Source organism: Chamaea fasciata, unplaced genomic scaffold, assembly GCF_029207755.1.
Source record: "Chamaea fasciata isolate MVZ Bird 193981 ecotype frontalis unplaced genomic scaffold, bChaFas1.0.hap1 SCAF_7, whole genome shotgun sequence".
Lineage (NCBI taxonomy): Eukaryota > Metazoa > Chordata > Aves > Passeriformes > Sylviidae > Chamaea > Chamaea fasciata.
Window position 1 is genome coordinate 36,017,066 of NW_027094092.1, and position 22,733 is coordinate 36,039,798.

At 39.6% G+C, this 22,733-nt stretch overlaps 1 protein-coding gene across 7 annotated transcripts in view; it reads left to right on the plus strand.

Moving 5' to 3' along the window:
- Positions 1-2,768: 2,768 nt before the first annotated feature.
- NUBPL (NUBP iron-sulfur cluster assembly factor, mitochondrial) overlaps positions 2,769-22,733 on the plus strand; it is an 83,186-nt gene continuing 63,221 nt past the window's right edge. For 2 of the 7 annotated variants that reach the window (XR_010721917.1, XM_066188396.1), the window contains exons 1-4: positions 3,048-3,216; positions 4,140-4,287; positions 10,620-10,654; positions 21,308-21,398. Coding sequence is in view for 5 of the 7 variants with exons in the window: in XM_066188396.1 (XP_066044493.1) it covers positions 3,076-3,216; positions 4,140-4,287; positions 10,620-10,654; positions 21,308-21,398 (415 nt within the window). In the remaining 2 variants the exon portion in view is untranslated. Of the gene's footprint in view, positions 2,845-3,047; positions 3,217-4,139; positions 4,288-10,619; positions 10,655-14,564; positions 14,625-21,307; positions 21,399-22,733 lie in introns of those variants that run through there. The other 5 variants (XM_066188398.1, XM_066188399.1, XM_066188401.1 and 2 more) reach the window with 5 other exon arrangements.

Below are 22,733 nucleotides of genomic sequence, written 5' to 3' on the forward strand. Positions count from 1 at the left end.
TTATGTAGTCTTATATTTATTGGCATTACTAATACACATGATAAAGAAAAATTGTTAAATTGTTACTGTATCTTGTGTGCTTTTTGTGTTTTTAAAGCCACTTACATCCTACTGCACACAAACCAAACTCATTATCTACAAGGTTATTTTTCAAATGGTATTTAATTTTTAGATTTTGGAGTTATTTTGGTAAGAAAGTTTTCCTAGCTATGCCTGGATAGCCTTATTTGATTTTGGGTAGAGAAAGAATATATTTAAACACAAGAAAATATAATTTCAGACAAAAAAACAGTTCTATTTTTATCATGTTGTTGTTCAGGCTGAATAGTAATTTAGAGTCTATGAAGAATTTTCCTACATTTAATTAGAGAAAATGTTATCAAATTGCATTAAAATTAAATATTGTGTTTTTCATTTTGTTACCCTTTTGAAAAGACCAAAGTGGAATTTTCTGAAAGATGCTGAGATTGCCTGTAGTTTCCCTCAAGACTCAAGTCTGGCAGTAAAAATTTTTTAAATTTTTGGTTGTATATTCCTAGACTCATATTTTATTACTGTATGTGGACTGTAATAGTACATCAGGCAAACAACATATAATATTTTCAAATGTTAAAATTTAAATAGGAAGCCAAGAACACTTGTGAGAAGTGTACAATTCGTAAAACTGCCTTCACAATCAGTAGAGATAGAAACACTAGTCAGTCAAACTGCAGTGTATTCCATTAAAGTCAAGGCATTTTGAAAATGCCTGCTGTATTGCTGAGCAAATGGATTCCCTTTCTAATGGCCAAATACTACTTTTTATACTCATATTCAATACAACCTACAGCCATGTTAGCTACCCTACTAACAGGGGAGTTAACAAACCAGTGCTAAAAGAAATTATTAAAACTAAAAATATTGAGGATTGTTAGCTCACTTTTACTTTGTGCTAGATCTGCTCTACAAAACCCCACCAAAATATTTGAATACTGTTGTCCTGGGTGTTGGAGCTATTCTCAAAATGAAGAAGTGTATCATACGTTTTTGGCATCTTCTTTTCTCTGTAAAGACCTTTAAGTGACACATATCTCAAGTGTGTGCCTACCCGTGATCCCGCAGCACCAATTCCATTGATGTGACATGCACAGTATCTTGCGTTTTAACACTGCCTCCAAATGCTCGAGGTAGGAAAAACAATTATGCAAATTTCCTGCAATGCAAGAGGTAACACGGTTTCCAGAGACAGTGAAAAAAAGCCCTGGAGGCACATCTGTATCTTTAGTTTTCAGTATTCTTTTTCAGTTTGGTTTGATAGTAGGATAAATTATTGGGAAATGATTTGACCTCTTCAGGTATCTGTGGACATGCAAAATATAAGTGTCTGTAGATATGCAAAATACGCTTATGTGGGTACATTAAAAAATGTAGGTTGAATGAGAATCACTTCAAGGATAGGAAAAAAAAATATTTTCAGCATTGTAGTTTATGTGTTGTAGCTGAGCACTGGAACATGCCTTTGGAAGTGGTGGGGTTTAGCAAAATGCTTGATTAGAGTTTTTAATAATATAATTTAAAAATCAACATTTAAAATGGTGAAAATTCTGCTCACTGTGAAAGAGAGGAAATGTTTATCATGATAACACTTTAAACTGATGTAAAATCCTCTGATCCATTAAATATTACAACAGATACCAACAAACGACACTGTCTACACTGTATTTTATATTTGCAAGCTAATGACCTGGAAGTGCTAAGATCTGAATTATTTCTATTACAGCACTTAGCTGAATAAGGACTATTCATGGAATTTTAAGAGCAAATCATGTCAAACCAATCTAATTTCCTTCCAGAAGGTGATCACAAGACTTTTAGGTGGGAGAGAAGCAGGAGATGATGTGTGTCTTAAAGCTTTAAGCAAATTTCACATGACATAAGGAACAGAAATGGGTTTTGATGAACTTTTACTGAGTGAGGGTAAACTGGACAGAAAATCAAAACTATCACCAGAACAACACAAGAGGCAGTGGGCAGAAACTGATGCATGGGAAGTTCCACCTGAATTTGAGGAAGAACAATTTCATTGTGCAGGTGACCTAGTACTGGAACAGATTGCTAAGGGAGGCTGTGGAGTCTCCCTTGCGGGAAATATTTCAGAACCATCTGGATACAATCTTGTGCCCTGTGCTCTAGAATGACCCTGTCTGAGCAGGGAAGTTGGACCAGATAATCCGCAGTGGTGGCCTTCCAACTTGACTAATTCTGTGATACTGTGCTTTTGTATTATTTAATTAACCCAACCAACAAAAAAAATCGAAATCAAAATAAGCACACCCCTTCCCCCCCATTATAAATGGGCAGGAGACAATGTTTCCTCCTTAACTGCCTTTATTGATTTCAGCTCTTAGTAAAGGGGGGGTCTCGAGGGTGGTTTCCGCCCCTCCTGCTCGGAGCAACACCACTGAGGAGGAGGTGCAATCCATTTTGCAGCTCTCGCCGTAAAGTGGGAGTTCTCCTTCTCGCGGGAGTCCCTAAGAACTATCGGCTTGCACCGAGCCCAGGGATGTCCCGCTCTCCAACTACTTTTTAAGTTACAGCGTGATGCAGGAGATTGATCATCCTTCTGGGTGTTACCAGTTCAGTGCTGTCCTTCGCAGATCTAGATTCTGAGTTGGCTCGTTTCCATAGGGGCTTCTGGTATCGATTCAGTCCCACCATGCAGCTGGGTTTTGTAATTTACATAGTCGAGCTGGCACTGGTGAGCAGGGGGGTCTGCGTGGCCAGACAGTAGCCGGAGGGTAGGCGGAGAGTAGGGTTCCGATGGACCGGTCTGTAGCAACAGGGCGGAGAGGAGACGGAGTCCTGGTGAGGAAACTAAACTGGAAGGGGGGGGTGACAATGTCTGGGAGAAACAGCAGCAGTTCCACCTAACGGGGACACACCCTCAACTCCGGCGAGCTGCGCGCTGCCCCCGGGGCTGCCGGGCCCGCCCAGCGCCAGCCCCGCCGGCGGGGCAGCGGGCGGAGCGCGGCGCGGGAGGCGGGCTGAGGCGCGGCCGCACGGCGCCATCTCAGCGCGCCCGGGGCGGCCGCGACCATGGGAGGATGTACCTGGCGGTGGGCGCTGCGCGCCGGCCGCCTCCTGCCCGGCGCCGGCGGCGGGAGGGCTCCGGCGGTGTGGCGGGGCGGCCCGGGCTGCGCGCCCGCCGCCTGCGCCGCTCTGTCCGCCGGCTCCGCGGTGAGTGAGGCGGGAGCTGCGCCGCGGCCGCTGGGGCGGGAGCCGAACGGGCCGTCGAGAGCCGGGCTGGGCTGTCTCTGTGCTTGCGGGGGTGCCGTGGGGGCGGCGGGCGGGACGGTCTGTTCGTGCCCTGACGGGCAGCCGGTTCAGCGTCCCTGTGGGACGGGAACGCAATGGCTGCAGGCGTTGACGGCGGGGGCCGGACTGAGGCAGCGCCGGGCCGGGAGAGGAAGATGGATGGGCTCTGCCCGCTTTTTACTCGGACTCGCGTGGGCTCCGTGGGAGCAGTGCGCGGCGCTGGGCGCCCGTGGCGGTTCCATTGTGCCAGCTGGGAGCAGGTGGGACGCTGCCTGCGGAGGTGTTCGGCTTGGCTGCTCCGGCCGGCCGGCCGCTCGTGGGGCCCCGCGTGTGGCTCTTCTGCGGCAGGAGCAGCGGAGCGGGGCGCGCTCCAGCTCACCCGCACTTGTGCGGTGCCTGTGTCCGGGCACGGACAGCCCGCGGACAGCTGCCTGTCCGGCACCGCCTGCCCTCAGCATCTCGGGTTCCTGCTCCTTCGCTCGTGCTGCATTTGTTGTGCCTGACACATCTGTACGGAAAGGACCGCCAAGTCTAGTTTGTTTCGTAAAGCTTCCGACTTTTAAGCAGTGTTTTGGTGTATTTGAGCACAATTTTTTTCTTTGACTGTTAAGATCAATCATATTTTAGTGTTTGCAAAAAAAACATGTGACTGGAGTTATGTTAAGTTAGCCCAGTCTTTGCCTGCCTGTGAAGCAGACTCCCTTTGGGAAAGACCTTGTGCAGAATGTTTTTTTAGATAAATAATAAAAATTTCTTAGTGTTCAGGTAGGTTCCTTCCTGTCACCATTCTCTGCGAAAACTGCAGCTTGGTGCACGTGCATTCACTTGCTTTTTGGTTTTGTTAGTCCTCAAGCTCTGGGAATGAGGCTCTGAGGGACAAGCGTGCTCGGATCCTGTCACGAGGGCTGCCAAAGCAGAAGCCCATAGACGGAGTTAAGCAGGTGGTGGTTGTGGCTTCTGGAAAAGGGGGAGTTGGAAAATCAACAACAGCAGGTAAGGTTTGTTTTTATTTATCATTTCCTTTGCACATGTTCTAGTACTTTATATGGAATATTGAGGTGCTTGTGTCATTACCGTGTAATTAGGTTCCATTACACTGCCTTTCACCTCTGACAAGTCCCATTGCAGTCATTGAGAATCTGCTTGAATACAGAAATTTTGGCTTTAACTTAGGTGTGAATTGAGCTTTGAAATCATATTTTTGTAATACTGCAGTGCTGTCCTGAGACATTGGGGCATCTTAAGAGGTGATGTAGGCTGCAGTGAAGGGGATTATATGCTAGTGCAGTGGCACTGTTCCTCCTTCCCTGGCTGCTTAGGTGTGCCTGTACAGTGCCTTTCTGTGCTACATCAACACAGTCACGTGCTCTGTAGAGGATACTGGTATTTAGAAAGTTTCAAGATCAAGACTGTTCAATTTTCTCAACTACTTATGTAGGTGATTTATAAAGAAAAAGGGAAACAGTATTTATAAACCACACAAATTGATCAGAGCCTTGTGAAACACCTTGAACTCTTCTCTTAATTTCACCATTAGGTTTTGAATTAATTTTTCTCTATTTTTTCCTCTACCACTCGTTCCTAGGTGGTAGAATGGGATAGTACATGGGTTACCCGTGCTGCAAAAATTGACTTGAACTTAAACAGATGACAGAGTGGAAAAGTACTTGTTGTGCCAACAAATGTGGTGGCCTTCTTACAGTGGTGGTGCGTGAGGGAAGAGTGACTGGTGTCATCAGCCTGGGCTTCTGCATAGCATTTGGCACTGTCCTGCATGACATCCTTGTCTCTGAACTGGAGAGACCGGGAGTTGTTGGATGGACAACTTGGTGGATTAGGGATTGGCTGGATGGCTGCATTGCATCCAGGTCTGGGTCCCCCAGCATGAGAAGGACCTGTGAGAGTGTGTCCATCAAGTACCACACAGATGGTCACAGGGCTGGAGCACCTCTACTGTGAACGCAGGCTGGGAGAGTTGGAGCTGTTTAGCCTGAAGAAGAGAAGGTGTCAGGGAGACTCTTAGAGAACCTTCCAGCACTTAAAGGGGGCTTACAAAAAGGAAGGAGTGTGACTTTTTATGTTGGCATATAGAACAAAGGCGAACAGTTCTAAACTAGAAATGGAGAGATGTAGACTAGCTACTAGGAGGAAATTCTATACTGTGAGTGGGATGAGGCCCTGGAACAGGTTGCCCAGACAGGGGTATCCCTGGAAGGCCAGATTAGATGGGGTTTTGCACTACCTTGTCTAGTGGAAGGTGCCCCTGTCCATGGCAGGGGTTGGGAGCTGGGTCATCCTTAGGGTTCCTTCCAACCCAAACCATTCTATGATTCTATGACACTGACAGTAAGCTTCCTTGAAAAAATCTCTGTAAAGTGTTAGAAATTTGTTTAAATATCTCTTTCTTAGCATCTAGACTGGAGAAGAGTCATCCTTTAGTTGAAGGATATCTGCTGTTCGTCTCCATGTGTTGTGAATGGGTATAGCTCTTGATGTATCATTTTGGGGTTTGTATTTTAGCCATGCCATAATTTCTGGAACAGACTGACATGATATCTGTACTAAAAGTAACTGTCCTTAAAAAGAAAGGGTTTTTTTTTCTATTTATCTGCCATCTATCCTATACATAGGATACACCTACCTGTACAAAGACATGCAAAACAGTTAAAACTTGTGTTTCTGAACCATCAAAAGGTATATCATTATAATAAATAGACTGGTTGTTGCAGGTTAAAAATACCAAATACCTGTTCATCAATTGACAGCTTACAAAATGAACATAATTTGAAAAGGAAATTCAGATTATTCTCCTCATGTCTGCAAACAAATATCTAAATGTAAATTCTTGTAACTGGCATCTGTGTGCGATTTCTACATAAAATATAACACATGTAAAAATAATACTTAGAGCTGTGAGTTCATTCCTATGCATTTAAAAAAAATCAGGGTTCAACAAGTATAAATAAGATACTGGAAATATAAATGAAGCATTTACATGTATTTGAAATGGACAGCCTTTTTAAATGAATGCTGTAATTCATAAAATTGAGAAGGCAATCTATATTCTTGTTTATTACCATGAGGATAAATTTCGCGGTTCAGATGAACAATTGAATTTCAGATAACTTGTATAAACAAAAGTATTGCATGGCATCATTATTGAATTATGTACTTAAAATTCAATTCTTAATTGAGGTTTGTGGGGAACATGTTTGTTGACAATTCTGCTCATTCATTTTGAGAGTAGGTGTAAAGAAAGGAGACTAGTAAGCACCTTTAATTCCTAAAGTGTCACAGAAAATATCATTAGTCTTGTGTGTATGTCAGAAGGCCTGTCAGGGCTGGTTTTTTTGTTTTGTTTTGTTTTCTCCAGTATAGTTGTATTTCAGTTGTTTTGGATCTACATTTCAGGAAAAGAGCATCTGCATTTGGTCAAGTTTGTCAGACCTAACCTGTTGTATAACTCACTCTGTTTACTGCATGTGGCTTTCATGTTGTAGTCTCTGGTGCTTCTAGTGCTTTTTGGTCTTCTGAAATCAGTGTAATCAATGATTAGAAGAAATTACGTTACCAGAACAATATTTTTCAATGCAGGTTTAAATACTTTGATTGTTTTTTGTTGTTTCTATTTGTCTCATACGTTGGTTTCTTTGTTTGCTATGTTCCCTGCCACTTTCCTGTCAAGTTTCTGTCTTTTAATGGCATTCTTCTATATTTAGCACATCTACCCAAAGTCTGGTTGGTTTTGTGGTGTTTTTTTTTTTTTTTAAATTTTTTTAAATTCTTGCTCATTTATTCCCTCTTTGCACTACACTAAAGTTGAGAGTGCTGAAGAAAATTTTTCCTGGCAGGAAAAGAAGTCAAATAGTGCTCTTGAAAGAGGGGAAATTTCTAATTTATTGAAAGTCTTACTGTTTTCAGCTGTGGAAGTAGAACAAAATTAGACTGGTGTTCATACTCACATTCAGCTAATCCTGATATTTGAGGAAAATGCAAAAAAGTGACTACATGGACCTTCAGACATTTTTAACGAAGAGTAAGAGGCTGAGATTTTTCATTATTGTTCAGGGGAGCTGATACTATATCTCAGTCATATCAACTGTTTTAACTTTTTTTCTCTCTTGCATACTTTGATTCTGCATGTAGGATATACTGTTACTGAAACTTTTTTTGATTTTGGGCCTTCTTGATATGTTATAATAGTCTCATAAACTCTATTTCTAAATGACACTTACATAGAGATGTTGGTATTGAAAGTTTCCTTCCAAATTTCATCTAAATTATTGTCTTGGTTTGGGAAGACAGGTATCTGCCAGGTAGTAAAAAAAAAACAACTGCAGTTTCCTTTGGGATGGAGAGTGCAACCCCCCCCCCCCCCCCTTTTTTTTTCTTTTTCAATTATAAATTACAATCAGAGGCTCTTAGGCAAAGATTTGGGAAATAGGAATAGCAGTTCTTCACTAGTATGTATTACAAAGCAAGCAAACACAAAAAAACCCCACCAAACAACTACAGCATTAATAACAAACGAAAACAGTACCAAGAACCTTGAGGGCTTTGTTTCACAAAACCCAGGGCAGTTTGGTTTCTGTGTCCCTGTAGGATCCCCAGAGCACCAAGCTGAAACAGTGGAAAAGTCCCGGCCTGGTAGCTGGGATGGCAGGGTGTCTTGGAAGGCAGGGGCAGGATGTCTGGGCAGCGCAGGGGGTGCAGGGTCACACTGTAGCAAGAGGAGCAGCGCTGAAGAAGCCGAAGGTGAGGCAGAACCGGCCCAGCTCCCGCGGTTGGCAGAGAAAACTCAGGATTCAGGCCGAACCGGTGATAGTAGATTTCCCAGGACTGGATCCCTTTGGCCACAGTGAAACTCTTCCAGCCAGCAACAGCCGTTCTCTCTCTCCCCGAACGCCGGAAAAAAAAAGAGCCCAGAGCCCGCAGCTGCCTCAAGCTCTGTCTTTTACCTGCATTATCTCCCCCTTCCACCTTTGTCCACCTCTTTGTTTCGGTTAAGTACTCTCAAGTATCCAACACTTGGTCTCCTTGGTAACTTCTGGGGAAAAAATTCTTTAGAGAAAGAAGGAACAAACCTAACCCCCAACAATTATCTATAGGTATTTTATTGATGATGTGTATTAACCATGTCAGGTACAGACACACCTCTGGCTCTGTACTTGTCTGATTTTGGACCAAGTAGTTTTATTTCTATTGTTAGCTGAGTGTTCAGAGAGTTCAACTGTGCTATTTCTAGGGCCAGTTTGGATTTGGAAGTTGGAAAGTTGGAAGTTACAAATGCGTAAACCTTCCTAGACTTGTACTGATTTCAAGAGGACTTGAGTCATAGAATCACAGAATATGCTGAGTTGGAAGGGACCCACAAGGATCATCAAGTCCCAACTCCTGGCCCTGCACTGGAACATGCCCAAGAGTCACACTCTGTCCCTGAGAGCATTGTCCAAATGCTTGAACTGGCAGGCTGGTGCTGTGACCACTTCACTTGGTGGCCTGTTCCAGTGCCCAACCACCCTCTAAGTGAAGAACTTTTTTCTAATATCCAGCCTGAGTTTCTCCTGACTTGGTTTCAAGCCATTGAAGCTGTGTTAGGGGAGGCTTAGTTTAGATTAGACTAACTCTGGTCTCCCTGTGCATCGTTCCTTATACCAGTTGGCAGGTTTAGCATGGGTGGAGAGACCTTAGTGGCTTTTCTTGGAGCCTGCTGTGAAGTTGTATAGAATTTCTGGCATGTATCGCCTTGATGTCCTGGACTCCTGGTTATGGCAACTTAATTAGGGCCAATATGAATGTTCAGGCTCAGATTAGGTCCTATTCTGCATGTTTATGCCCTATTCGAATTGGCAGTAATACAAAAACAAGATTCAGCTGGGATTCCAAATAAAGTGTTCAGCTAGCTATGATTTCAGCTAAAAACCTTAGATTTACATGCTGTGTTGTTCCCACTGTCTCCCTCCTTTCCCTTCAGTAGTCAAATATCCCTTATTGAAGAAGCACTGTGGATCATACTTCAATTTTCACACATGAAAGCTGTTTAAGAAGATAGATGTGTAAAGTGATTTTAAGAAAATCTTTGGCTCTCTTCTTCAGGTTCCAGAGGGTGACTTTTCCTCTGATTCGGGGGATGGCTAATTGAGCAGCTGTTTAAATATCAAATAGAAGGAGAAAATCTATGTTCTTTGTTAGCTTAGGAGGAAAGAGGCTGTGTGCCTCTTTGAGAAAGCGGCACAGTTGTCTTTGTTAACCTCCTGAATGTTTTGTTTGAAGGAACTTAGCTTTCTTGGAGTTAAGTTCTTCAAGGCAGGAATCTGGCTCCCCAGCTTCTTTTCAGAACTTCTGTACTCTTCCAGCAGAACAAGGCTGATTGCTGCTTACCTTTCTTGAAAGAGTGACATACAGCAACATGTTAAGGAAACAAAAGATGTTACCCAAGAAAGGGTCCTGTGTGTTGGATTTTTTCCCCATGCTTTTCTTTTTTTTCTAAAACATGTAACTTTTTCGATTATAAAAATTACTGTTTGTTGATACTGAAGCTTCTGGGAGGTCTCCCAACGTAACAGAAGCTGGTGAGCCATTAAAGATACCATTTGCACATGCTATTTAGTTATGAGAGTTAAGTATGGATGGAAATGTAAAAGCTTTAAACAAATGGTCTTTTTAGTTGCTTCATCTCTTTTTGTCTGTTTTTTTTTTACTTACAGATGCTTTCAGGTACATGTGATTTTGTTTTCTGACATAAAAATCAAGTAAAAAGCGTGCATTGCACCTTCTTCCAGAAAACATCTCTATTCAATATACCACAAGAAATAATAAAAAAAAAAAGGATATGATCATCTTTTTGGTCACTTGTTTTAATAGTTCATGTCAATGCTTACCTGATTTCTAGTTTTATGGAAGTTCACTAGGGAGTTTGGTGAAGGTTACTGATGGTAAGGTTAATTTAGTTTTATAGCATGGTGTCCACTTTTAAAAGTGGGTACTTCCAAAAGTTTTTCTTAATGTTATTCTTTGGCAAAATACTAAGACTGTATTTTTTTTTTTGCAGTATCCTCTAGAAACTGAAAGTCTGCAAGTTTTTGCAGATTATCTTGAGTTTGTTTGCTGGTTAACAAATGTGGGCTGAAATGTGGTGCTGCTGCCACTTAAACTGCAAATGTTTGTAGAGATGCAAGAAACTGAGAACTGAGATGATGATGTAATTATTAAATAAGTGCTGTATTTATATTTTCTCTTGTTAGCAGTGATAACATTCTCAGTATTTAGGAATTAAGTTTCCCTGCACTTAATCTTTTTGTTTTTCCTCTTCTTCTTTCTTACAGTAAATATAGCCCTCGCCCTAGCAGCAAATGATACGGTAGGTGAACATTTAATTATCAGTCTTAATGTGAAATGTGCGTCATAAATAAAATGGTTACTGCTGAGGGCAGTCTCATACATTTAATGTAATAATGTTTTTATTTAGTTTATTTCTATTTTTTTGATGGACTTTTGAGTTTCTGTCAGTTTGTTTATATTTTATCGGTACCATGAATAACTTAGTAGATCTCATCCTACTTCTGGGTTTGGCTCTGTCCTTTCCCTGGTGTGTCATTTCGTTGAACTGGAATTCTGGAAGGATGTGTGCATGTCATAGAGAATGCTTCTGCAGCTTGGAGATTCTTAATAAATAATTAAATGCTATCACTTCAGAACACTGACTTGAAAAAAAAAATAGAAGTTAGTGCTGAATAGTGTCCCAAGCATTTTTTTCATAGCTCCACAGATTTACTGTTTCGGCAGAAATTATGTATGAAAATACTTTATAAACAGCTAAGGCAACCCCCCCCCCCCGAACTATGTATCTTCCCTAAAGCTTGGAAATACAATTTTTTTGAGTGATTTCCCAGCTGGATATTACTAAAACTGTTGCCTGGACTATAAATAGGCAGTAGGAACCATTGAAGAGTAAAAACCACAGGTGTTTGTTATGTCCACCTGCTGCTGTAAACTGGGAGTAGCTCCATTGCGCACATTATTGCCACACAGATAAACTCAGAAGCAAGCCTCCTTTGCAATGGGAGGCTCTATAATGCAGGCTTTGTCCTCATAAAACATTAAAAAGTATCCTCAAGTACTTTAATCCGGCAAATGTAGCATCTTCTTGTTGTAAAAGACACGTAAAACAGAAAACAGCAGGTAGGAGTGAGGACTACATGCAATCTGCAAGCTTCCTGGAGGAATTTGTAAAAGATTTAAAAATATTTCCATAAACTCAGTCACACTTAATAAGAAGAGTGTTTAAAGCTGTTACATGAAATATGTACTGTTTGTGATGGCATCTGATCTTGTTATTTCACAGCCTTTAATTGTGTGTTTTAAATAGACTGTTGGAATAATTGGATCTCACAGAAGAATCTGTCATTGTGAAAAGCAAAACTGCTTAAGTGCTTCCTTCTAATCAGCTTTAAAACATGGCATTTGCTCCAATACTTTTGCAAAACAAATATCAGTCTGCAATGTGATCTGTGTTGTGGGGTGGTTGTTGAGTAGCTCCATGGAAACCATGTCAACCAATTAATTGCGCATAACTTTCTGTAGATGGTGTCTAATACTTCTCAAAAAATGCAGTTTTATGCATTTTAAAATACATATTTAGATGAAGTATCTCCTAGTAATTCTGACATACACAAGTTTTGGGATTATGCCCTTTATTAGGAGTTTTGATGTTATATGTGGTGGTGTGTGAAGTTGGAGGCCAGCATCTGGTGGATGTTAATGAAGAGCAGCTGAAATTGATGAAATAGCTGTGAATTGCGTGAACCGGTGGTCACAAGTTAGCAAGCTGTTACTGTGGTGAAATTGTGCGTTGATGTAGTTACAAGTTAGAAAGTATGAAATTAAGGTGGATGAAATAAACAACTGTCCTGTTTGTTCAAGCATTCATATATGTTTTCTTCTGTGGTTTATTTTCCTTAAAATAATGGTGGCATACATCATGGTTTTGTTTAACCTTTGGGCTTGAAGTTGTTAATTTGTTCATTTGTGTACTCACATTGATTACAGTTCATTAATTTTGTGAGATAAGGTTTTGAAATGACCTCTGTGACCTTGTTCCAGGCTGGAACTGTCCAGTGCTCTGAATTCTAGAAATCATGGCAATTTTCAGTTTTGTAATGGTGAATGAAGTAAATAAGGAGATTGTTTTTCAGAGTCCTTTCAGCAGGTGCCACCTGCTGTGTTTTATAGTGAATTTCTTTGTCCTTAGGTATGCAGCAGTGGATACGTTTACTTTACATCTAGTAACAATTGTGCCTCACCTTGCCATGGTTTTTGTTTCCTTCATTGCTATTGTAAGTTCATCTCTTTGAGAAGAAGCAGTAATGATTGTTAGCTTCAGTTCAGTGATTCATTCAGTAATGGTCAGAGCTTCAGGAGGCCCTTGCAACTTCATTAACTGTCCTTATGTCTCTTATAAACAAAATAAAATTTATAGAAACTGATCTGGAACTTGATGTAGTGCTTAAAGGAGGAAAGAAAAGGACTTGTGGAGGAAAATAGGTCACCATGACTATAAAGGTCTGTGCTTCCTTCATTAGTCTGTGTTACAAGTTCTATGCTTGTAACTGGTGTTCTAAGATAAAACAGGTTACAGACTATTGAAAAAAACTGTTTTCTGGTGAGATCTGTGAATGATGCTCTCCTCTCTCAGGAGATGGGATTAGAGTAGATTCTTGCTGCTTTCAGTAACAGCTGTGACATCTTATTGCTGTTTGGTGTATTGTAAGTTAGAAGATTAACAGTCAAAGTGTAAAGGATTTTTTCATCCTCTTCATAAAGGAAAGTATCCTTCTGTCTTTTAAAAATCTACTTTCTGTAGTTACAAAACAAAACAAAACCCCCACTGTTTCTACTGATACATGTATTTTATTTAGTTTTTTTGCATGGAAGATTTTTCAGTTATTTTAGTGATGGTCTGAAATACTAAGGCAACAACAGAGCCTTGGACATTGTCACAGTCGTACAGTGTTGTTGGCAGAGCCAGGATTAGAATTTGTGAGTTCAAAGTCTTGCATGCTGGTGCTCAGCCTGCTTTGCATATTTTTACCTCATGGTTACAGAGTAAATAATTCAAGACAGAAGTTCATTTAGATGCCTAGATACCATGTCCAAGACAGAGTAGGTTTTTTCCTTGTTTTGTTTTGTTTTGGTTGTTGTTGTTTTTGTTTTGTTTTGGTTGGTTGGTTTTGCTTTTCTGATTCAGAGCCACAGAAGACAAGCAGGGGAGCTTCTTATACCTTCCTGGAATATTAGGTTTTTTGGTACCCTGGGTTACCTGTTGTAGATGGATTAGTTAAGAAATATATAAGCTCTTGGGCCTGTACCAAGGCCTATAAATCTATACAGTGTTCTTTTTGTGTTAAGAAATAACTTAAAGTTTCACCCTTGTGTCCTATTGTTAACTGCTTGCTTAGTTTGACAGCTGATTCTTTTCATTCTTTTGATGTACCAGCAGTCAGTTGTGCTCCCCTAGGAGCACTTGGGAAGAATTTTTGGGTTTTGTGCCAGGACAATTCATATCCAGACTAGAATGACTATTTATGAAAGCTGCCTGGCCAGAGACAATTTATTATAGTAGAAACAAGTTGAATTAATAGATGGCAGCAATAATAGGGTAGGGATTGCTTGTTTATGAACAGAGTATTTTAGTGAGCAAACACCAGCTGTGCATGACTAAGGATGGCACAAATCCAGTTGGGAGGCTGCATGCTTGTGCTGTCACTGTGAGGCAAGCTCCCCAGTCAGATTTCCTTTGGCTCGTCTTTTCGTTCGGGAAGATTTACATTTGCACTATAGGATGAAATGTTCTTTGTGTTGAGGAGGACAGAGGAGCAAGAAGTAAAACCAGATGGACCAAGTCAGCATGTACGCATAAGCAAGCGGCTTCTCCCTGCACTACTGGGGGCACGTGGTAAAGGGCAGCAGTGTGCCGTATTCTGGCGTAGCCCTGCGTCAGGGTGTTACTGGATCGTGCAGACCAGGACCAAAATGTGAAACGCACGAAGGGTGACTTTTATCCGGGGGAGATTTCCACGTGTTCCCAAGCAAAGCCTTCCCCGTTGCTGCGCACGGCGGGGCTGGCGGCTGCGGGCCGGCAGGGGGCGCGCGGGGCGCGGGTGCTGCGGCGCGGGGAGCGGAGCTCGGCGGGGCCCGCGCTGGGGTCACCCCCGGGGCCCGCCGCCCCGTTGTCCCGCACGGTGCTTGTAATGCTTCCTGCGCCAGAAATCTCCGCTGCCTGTCTGACCCGTGTAAACACTGCCGGGGAGGAGATTGCTCAGGCCTACGGAGTAAGTTACAGCGTGGTAGTGATGTGGAGGGGAGCCGACTCTTCGGGTCAACTCATTCCTATGATAATAAAATTAATTTTAATTTCTTCAAACCGTGTATTTAATCAAAGCCCACACATTTTGAAACTCAAAAGCCATCCACCTTTTCTTTTTTTTTTCTTTCTTTCTTTTCTTTTTCTTTTTTTCTTTTTTTTTTTTTTTTTTTTTTGTATAATTAAACTGTTTGTCCACAGGATAATACCTGACTGCTGCATTAGTAGATGACTTTACATTTCTTATTGGTAAGGGAAAATTCGGCGTGGAAAGACAAATCTAGAAGAATTTAGACAATAATGGGATCCTTCACTGAGTAATCATAGCATGAAGGCAAGTTTTGACTTGTTTGTCCTCTTCCCATGCAGCTTTCTAATTGGTTGGATTTGATTTCTAGGCATCTTTGTTGCGTAGAGAATCAGAAGACTTTAATCACTGCAGCTAATGTCTTCATGCTTGTTTCTTAATGCTGAAAAGTTTCAGTAAAGCTGGAGATGCCTGTTAGAATTGATTTGCTTTATTTGTAGTGGTAGCTTACTTTCTAGATAAATTGAAAAAAATGAGATAATAAAGCTTTAAAAATGTTGCTGGTTTTCAATTAAAAAATGAACAAAATTAAAAATATATTTTAATGTAGACCTCCTAAAATATATTACTTAAATCAGATAACTATATGCTTAATTTGAGGAAAAATTCCTTTTTAAAATTTTATTTTTGGTTTGCTTTGAAGTTAAATACCTGTATCTTTAGTCTTCAGGTCATTAAAAGCCTAGTGCAGAGAGACTGATGTGAAAGATCACCTTTTTTATAATTGACATGCTGTGAGAGTGGAGAGGCATCTTATAGAGATGTGGTAATGCTGGGGATTCTGTTTTGGTAGTTTATTTTTCAAATGGTTCTGTGTTGAATTTTTTTTTTTTTCAGCAGGATGGATAATGTGCAGAAAGGCCAAACAAAGTTGAATTACTGGTATGAAATTGTTAAGAACATTGAGTAGGAGCTACTGCAGGCTATTATGGAAAAGAAGTGCTGGAGAAGTCCTGTGGCTGACGGAAAATTGGAAACACTTCATATCAAGAAAAAGCACTTTTAAGCCAGTAGCAGACTGAGTGTTTAAAGCAAGTTTGCATTTCTAGGATAGAGTGAAGAAGCTGCAGTGGTACATTTTTGGCTTTAATCCAATTTACAGCTATGCACTTAAATAGTGTGCAGCTGAAAGAGCCAGAGAATTAAGGATTAGAAGATGGCTATTCAGTGTGTCAGTATGTCAAATGAGGAATCCATAGCCTATCCTGATTTTAAAGTTCCCTTTTGTCCTGTGTGTTGCTGCTTGCACTTTGGGATTAGTTCTAAGTCTATAATGGCATTAAAAGGGTAAATTGAGAGTCCTGGTGATGGATTAAGAGCACCAGCTTTAAAGTAACTGGCACCTTCCCTTAGTAGAGCTGGAATTTCTGTCTTTGGAATGGACTACAACTGCTGAATATGGGGAGCACTTCTAGTGAAGGAAATTCTTCACTGTATAGAACAATAATAGCTCATTAACCTGTGCCTTTATCTCTCCCAGGCTAAACACCAGAGAACTCTGGTGGTTGGCAGAGTTTACTTCAAAGTAAAATACTATCTACTAGCATCCAGTGGGGATACATATACCCTACCAAGTATGGGAAAAAGCCTCAGAAAATATGAGCAAAAATGAAATTGTTGCTGTCTAAGAGTCTCTCGATGTTTAGCAGTAACATACACCATGTTGATTAACAGCTATTTATAGAAGCTTTTTGTGAACTCTTCTTTTTATTATTCTTTTTTTCTTTCTGTTGGTATGAAGTCTTTAATCAGGTCTGTGCCTCAGTAAAGCATTTGGCGACTTGGGAAAAATATCACCAGATTCTCCACTGCACACAGAATTGTGTGGAGGGGTCCTTTGTGATATGTGAATGAAAGTGGTTGCATTTGGTTGAAAATTTGTTACTGGAAAATTTAATTGGTTTTGTAGTTGGTATTCCCTGAAAAACACACAAGGGAGCCTACATAATGAAGGTGGAGAGAGGGACAGTTCTTAAGGATCTGCTTGAAGAGCTTGTAGGAGGAAAGATATGGATCATTTTGTCATTAGCATCAAGTTATGCCATCTGAACAAGGATTACGTACTGTAACATTTGCCTGCCTAAGAGAACAAACGTAATAGCAATTGACTACTTTCTAATCTGCATAAGGAAAAGGAGGCAAAATTTGCTGTTTTTTTTACGTGACCTCTGTCTGACAGGGCTTTGGCCTTCAACAACTTCATTTTAGTTTTTTCCCCCAAAAGAATTACAACTAAGTTCAGAGCTTGAAAATCATTAATTTAGAATACTGCTGTCTTCCAAATCTCTATGATTCACAGGGTAGTGGCCAGGTTCAAGGACTAAGCTGAAATTTAATTATGTAGAGAATCTTACCAGAGAAGGTAAAGGAAAGGATGTTTTTAGTGAGGTTGTCTGTGTCTGTAATTTATACACTGAACAAAATGAAGCTGCAGAATTCTCATCTCTCAGGGATATCTGTAAGAATATCTTCTTTGTCTATTGATGTAGCATTTGATTTTCTTGTAAATATAGAATCTGTACCTGGTGACTGTGAAAACTAGTTTTTGATGTTTCATCTAGGTGAGAGAAGTTTGTAAATAAAAATGAAAACCTCGCTGTATTTTAATGGGTTAAGAGCTGCAGTGATTATGTAACTTACAGTACCTCAGGAAGAATGTTTGTCAGAAATCTTTATAAAGGTCTAATGGGCAAATGAAAATTTTGCTGAGAAGATTAATGATAGCAAAGTAGAAAGAATTACTTAGTCAATGATGTAAGAGTAGAAGATGAAGAGGAGTTAAAGTTCTTACTATGTAAATTTTTTTGTGTTCTTGAGGTCACCAGGGATCAGATGAGACCATGACAGTACCGGTACTGCAGAAATAGCAAATCGTAGCAGTAGTTAGGGTGTGCTAGAGACTGTTTACCTGCGGTGGGGGAGCCTTAAAAACATTGATGAGAAGGTAAATGCAAATATTTGTGAGTTTTTAAGTATAGCTTTGGCTGACACGGGAGTACTTCTGTATTTTCTTGTGCTGAGACAATATGTTTATTTCTAATTTCATGATCTCTGCCTGTTGGAATTTTGATAAGGATCTTATGCTGCATGAAGAGGTCAATGATACTGCATGTATTTGTATATTTTTTTAAAGTAGCTTCTAGTGACGTGATTAAATCATATGGGAATGGTTACATTCTCGTGTGTATATGAGCTTAAGCTGCAGAACTTGTAGTAAGGCAACCAAAAAATAAGGTCTCTAGAAAATACTTTCCAAGCATAGTAAACTTGAAGATTGATTTAAACTTTCTTTCACAGCTGGGCAGGTGAAAGGAAAAGGACAAATGTTAACTTGAGAACAGCTGTCTTGAACTTGGTTATTGCTGTGCCATCTGGAGAGATGGAAATGCTGTTTGTTTAATAGCACAGGAGAGAAATATGTTTATAAGGAGAAAATACAGCCATAAGGAAATGGTGGAGTTATATTTTCTGAATCCTTTTCCTGCCAGAGTGCTGAGGGAGGCTGTAGCACTGGCATGTCCTGTGCTCTGAAAAACACTTCGTAGCAGGGGGGCTTCTACGTGCTTGGTGTACTTTAGGTGTTGCATTTCTGTCTGTGTAATGAGTATTACTTAAGAAATAAAAAGACGCACCATTGGTATGAGAAGTATATGCATATCAAAATAATGTCAGAGGACGTAAGAGGAATCTTAGAGCTTTTTCCCCTCCTCCTTTTTTTCCTAAGTTGCCTTTTTGGTCGTGCTTTTGATTCCCTAAAATCTATTCCTTCTGCCCAGATGTTTTTTTTTACCCTGTGTGATGTTATGTTTGTTTTCTTAGGATTTGTTTTAATACAGCAATGCTTTGAAAGACGTGCTGTTTTATTATATGAGGTATGGGTTGTTTGGGGAGAAAAAACCAATTTATTAAAATCTAATTTAATTTTTTAATTATTGTAACACGCATCTGGATTATATTTCACTCAGCATGAGAAGTATCTGGTAATTCTGATTAACAGTTTCATGTGGTAGCATCCAGGTGTGTGCATATTATTTCTGTTCTTGGGGATTTAAAACATTGTAAATACTGGAAGAAATGATCTGGACTGTACTCTGCATGTCTTAAAAAAATCCATGGGTAGTTGCCATAATATTTTTCTAAGATAATTAAACCTTCAGTAAAGGGTTTTTGGCATTCTAGGAGTGTTTACATACTGCAAAAGCAGGGATAGTTGGGAGAAGGAAAACCATAGCTCATTGGGCCAGTGCTTTCTGTGTAAGCTGCTACTTCTAGGCAGGTGTGAACTCTACTTACCTAACATGTTGAACTGCTTCATGAAGAAAAACCCCTGCCTTAGGCCATCTTAAGTGAGGTTCTGTCAGTGATTTAAAGATTTCTGAAAGACCTTTTTCCTATAATCCTATAGAAAGCACTGTGCTTACAGGAACACTTGTGCTTTCCTTAACATGAATCATAGAAACTTAAAAACCTGTTAATTATTCTTCTGTTTGAAGACAGTAGTTTTATTGAGCCATATCCATGAACAAAAAGAGTGCATCTCAGAAACAGGCACCTTTCTTACTTTTGAAGAAGTGTGTAAAGTTTTTAGAAAATGGTCAGGTTTATTGTATTAGCTTGGTAATTCAAAGTAGTAGCTGGATTTGTCAAGTCCTCTAAGTAATTGAAGGATGTTTTTCTCCAGTGTGGATGTATTTATTTCAGGAAATTTTGTACACTTACATAATATAGGTATAGTAAATACAGTGCAGCTGACTCGTAGGAACAAGTGGCCTGTAGTGGTGAATACCTGATTATGTCCAGGACATCATGAAGTCATTCTGATTAATTTAGGTAATATTAAATCTTTAGTCCCTTTGGGCTGAAAGTGAAACTCTGGTGAGTTGTGAGATCATTGCAGTTGCTCAATAATCACAATCCTTGCATGAGGGAGAAAGTCCTCAAAAAATTCAGGGGAAGAATGTAATCAGGTTTAAAACACTATGTCGGTTTTTCAGCAATTACTTGCTTTCATTTGGGAAGGAATTAGGTAGAACAGCCTGTAGATGATGTTGTGATGGGTTTGATTACCTGCCAACACTGATAAAGGGATGAGTCATGAATCTTTCTAATATTTTAAAATAATGCGTTTTGTACAAGGACAAAGAAGCTCTAATACTGTTTTCCATGTCTTTAAAGTCTAACATAAAGATGGGTCTTTTCAATGTTCTTGAAATTGCAGCTTTCAACAGTAGGCAGGAAGGAGAAGAATTTGTTGCAGTAACTCCTGAACTTCTGTCTAATAGTTTTCACAAGACATTATAAAGAAAGTGTTTAAAAAGCTAAATTAAATAATACATATAATTATATATGCTTTGCACTCTTTTGCTAATAAAAAGTATATTGAATAATTGAATCCTAGTTTAGTAGATTTTTACAATAAAAATTTATTTTTCAAAGTATATGGTAAATCAAATGTGGTAATGCTTTTTTTTTTTTTTTTAAACTTATCTTTCTGTCTTTCCCATCAAAACTGTGATAACAAAATGGCTTAATATGAGATACCAACTTCGGAAAGCATAATCCGAAAAATGAAGTACACCGTTTGAAACACTGACAGTGGAAGTCTGATTTGACATTGCTGGAAAAGCTCCTCTTGCTACCTTAACCTTTCAAACAAGCTCTTAAACATACTTGTTTGCAATTTTGCAAAATGTTGAATACAGTTAGCTTTCTATATTAGAGAAACTTGACATTCAGCACTTTAAAGGGCTTGCTCTTTACTACTTAATTTGCAGAACTTGGTAATTGGTACTGTGTCTTGCCATCTGTAGGAAAAATAGCTTAATTTCTACAAAATATGTATGTGTATCTATTAAAAATACAGAAAGGAGTTTTGTAAGTCTAGACTACATTGTTGAAATAATTTTTATTTAAAGTTTACTGCCTAATGTACCATATGTAGTCGAATAAACCCATTTTTAGCATACTTTTGTGTAAATCTATCGGATTAAAATGTTACTAATTAACAGAGACTTGCATTTCAGTAACGTCAAGATGTCTGAAAAAATGTACTTTGGCCACTTAGATGGAAGATAATTTTTTTTATGTTTTTCATATTCTTTGTAATCACTAGTATGATTTAAATTGCATTCATTTACATATACTTACACACCTCCTGTTTTGTTTTGCCTTTTTTGTTTGTTTTTGTGGGTTTTTTTGGACATAATTTGATACCTTTTAAAAAAAGTTAAGGTGTTAATTCTGTACAAAAATACATGGAGTAGAGAGCACATTGCTTATAATGCTTGTTAGTATAAAGTCTGTGGTCTACATTGTGAGTAAGAAGCTGTCCAAGTGAGGATTCTCTGTATGGAGAATCTAGCTCTTGTAAAGGCAACTGATCCAACTTGTAGACATTGTTATATTTCGTCTTCAATTGCTATTTAGAGAGAAAGGAATCAGTGAGAACTGATGTCTCAAATCAAGGTCTTATTTTTATTTCTTTAAACAGTATTAAATTTTGTTCAACTAATAATAGAGAAAGGAAGACATTTTGACAATTACTTCTTTTGTTCCTCACACAGACGAAAGAAGTTGGTTTACTTGATGCAGACATATATGGGCCTTCAATTCCAAAGATGATGAACTTAAAAGGAAACCCAGAGTTAACGCCCAGTAAGTGGAAGGGATTTTTCTTGCTGTCTTTTCTATACAGGGATGAGCGTGGTCCACTCATGGGTATTTCCTTGCTGTGGCACAGAAGGGTTGCAAACAGAAGATAAATACTGACTATGTATTTATTTACTTCCAGTATTGAGGTTACTTTCAAAGCTAACTTGTACAACTAGGAGCATATTGAAAGTCCTACTTTTTGTTAATTTTGGTCCATGCTGTCTCTTGGATTTTTACTAGAGACTCTGGAAGGGAAGGTTATTTATGAGTAGTTTTAAAATTGTTATGTAGTATCCTACAATAGATGACTTTCAGTTAAAGAACAAAACCCACTAATCTAGGGAAAGAGACACAAAAAATAACAACCAGTAAGAGAAGGATCATTACAGAAGCTTGTATGAAATGTCATTAAAATGATTCTATTTGATCTCTCTTCAGCCATGTGCCATGCCACTAGGCTCATTTGTATTTGAAGCTGTGTGTTTAGGAATGCAGTGGTGGTCACTTCCCTACCAGAAGGTGAAGACAGTAGACAAAACTCCTAATTTTCCTTCTGCTAGGAAGAATTCTGGGGAAATGTAAATCTGGGTTGAGCAATCTTCAGAGAAATAAGGTGACCCAAAGTAGAAAGATCCCATCAAGTCCATTTACCTTTCAGAAATTTAACTTTCATCCAGGCCAACCAAGGGTGAAAGTGAAGAATGGCTTTATCTTGATACCCTGTTCATGCTATGTTTGAGTGTAAGGCGGCTTGGTTTTTTAGGGTGGAAAGGACACTGGGGTGATACAGGTTTTTGAATACTTTGTTTTGATTATCCTGTGAGAGTGTGCATGTAAGTAAAAAAATTAAAAAAGGTGTTATAACATGCAAAACTAATTGCACACTGTAGCAGCTGGTTGACACATTAAAAGGTACTAGGATCCTTCTGGAGAAAGTACAGACTGGCCATAATTGTTGTCAGGGAGGGATCAAGGACATCTACCAGTTCAAAGAAGACATAAAGGGGCTTCAGTGAAGTAATCATCTGCAGTGTTTCTGAGCAGCAGCTGCTAGGTAAAAGGAGAGTTAAATCTCCTTCTGCTTCTTTTCATGCCATGATCTCCCTTTTTTTATCATAGAAGGGCTAGAGTTGAAAGGAACCTTTGAAGGTCATCTAGTCCAACCCTCCTGCAATGAGCAGGGACATCTTCAACTGGATCAGGTTGCTCAGAGCTCCTGATCTTGAGTGTTTCTTATCTACCACAACTCTTGGCAACCTGTTTCAGCATTTCACCAGCTTCATTGTAAAACATTTCTTCCTTATATCTAGTCTGAACCTACCCTCTTCTAATTTAAAA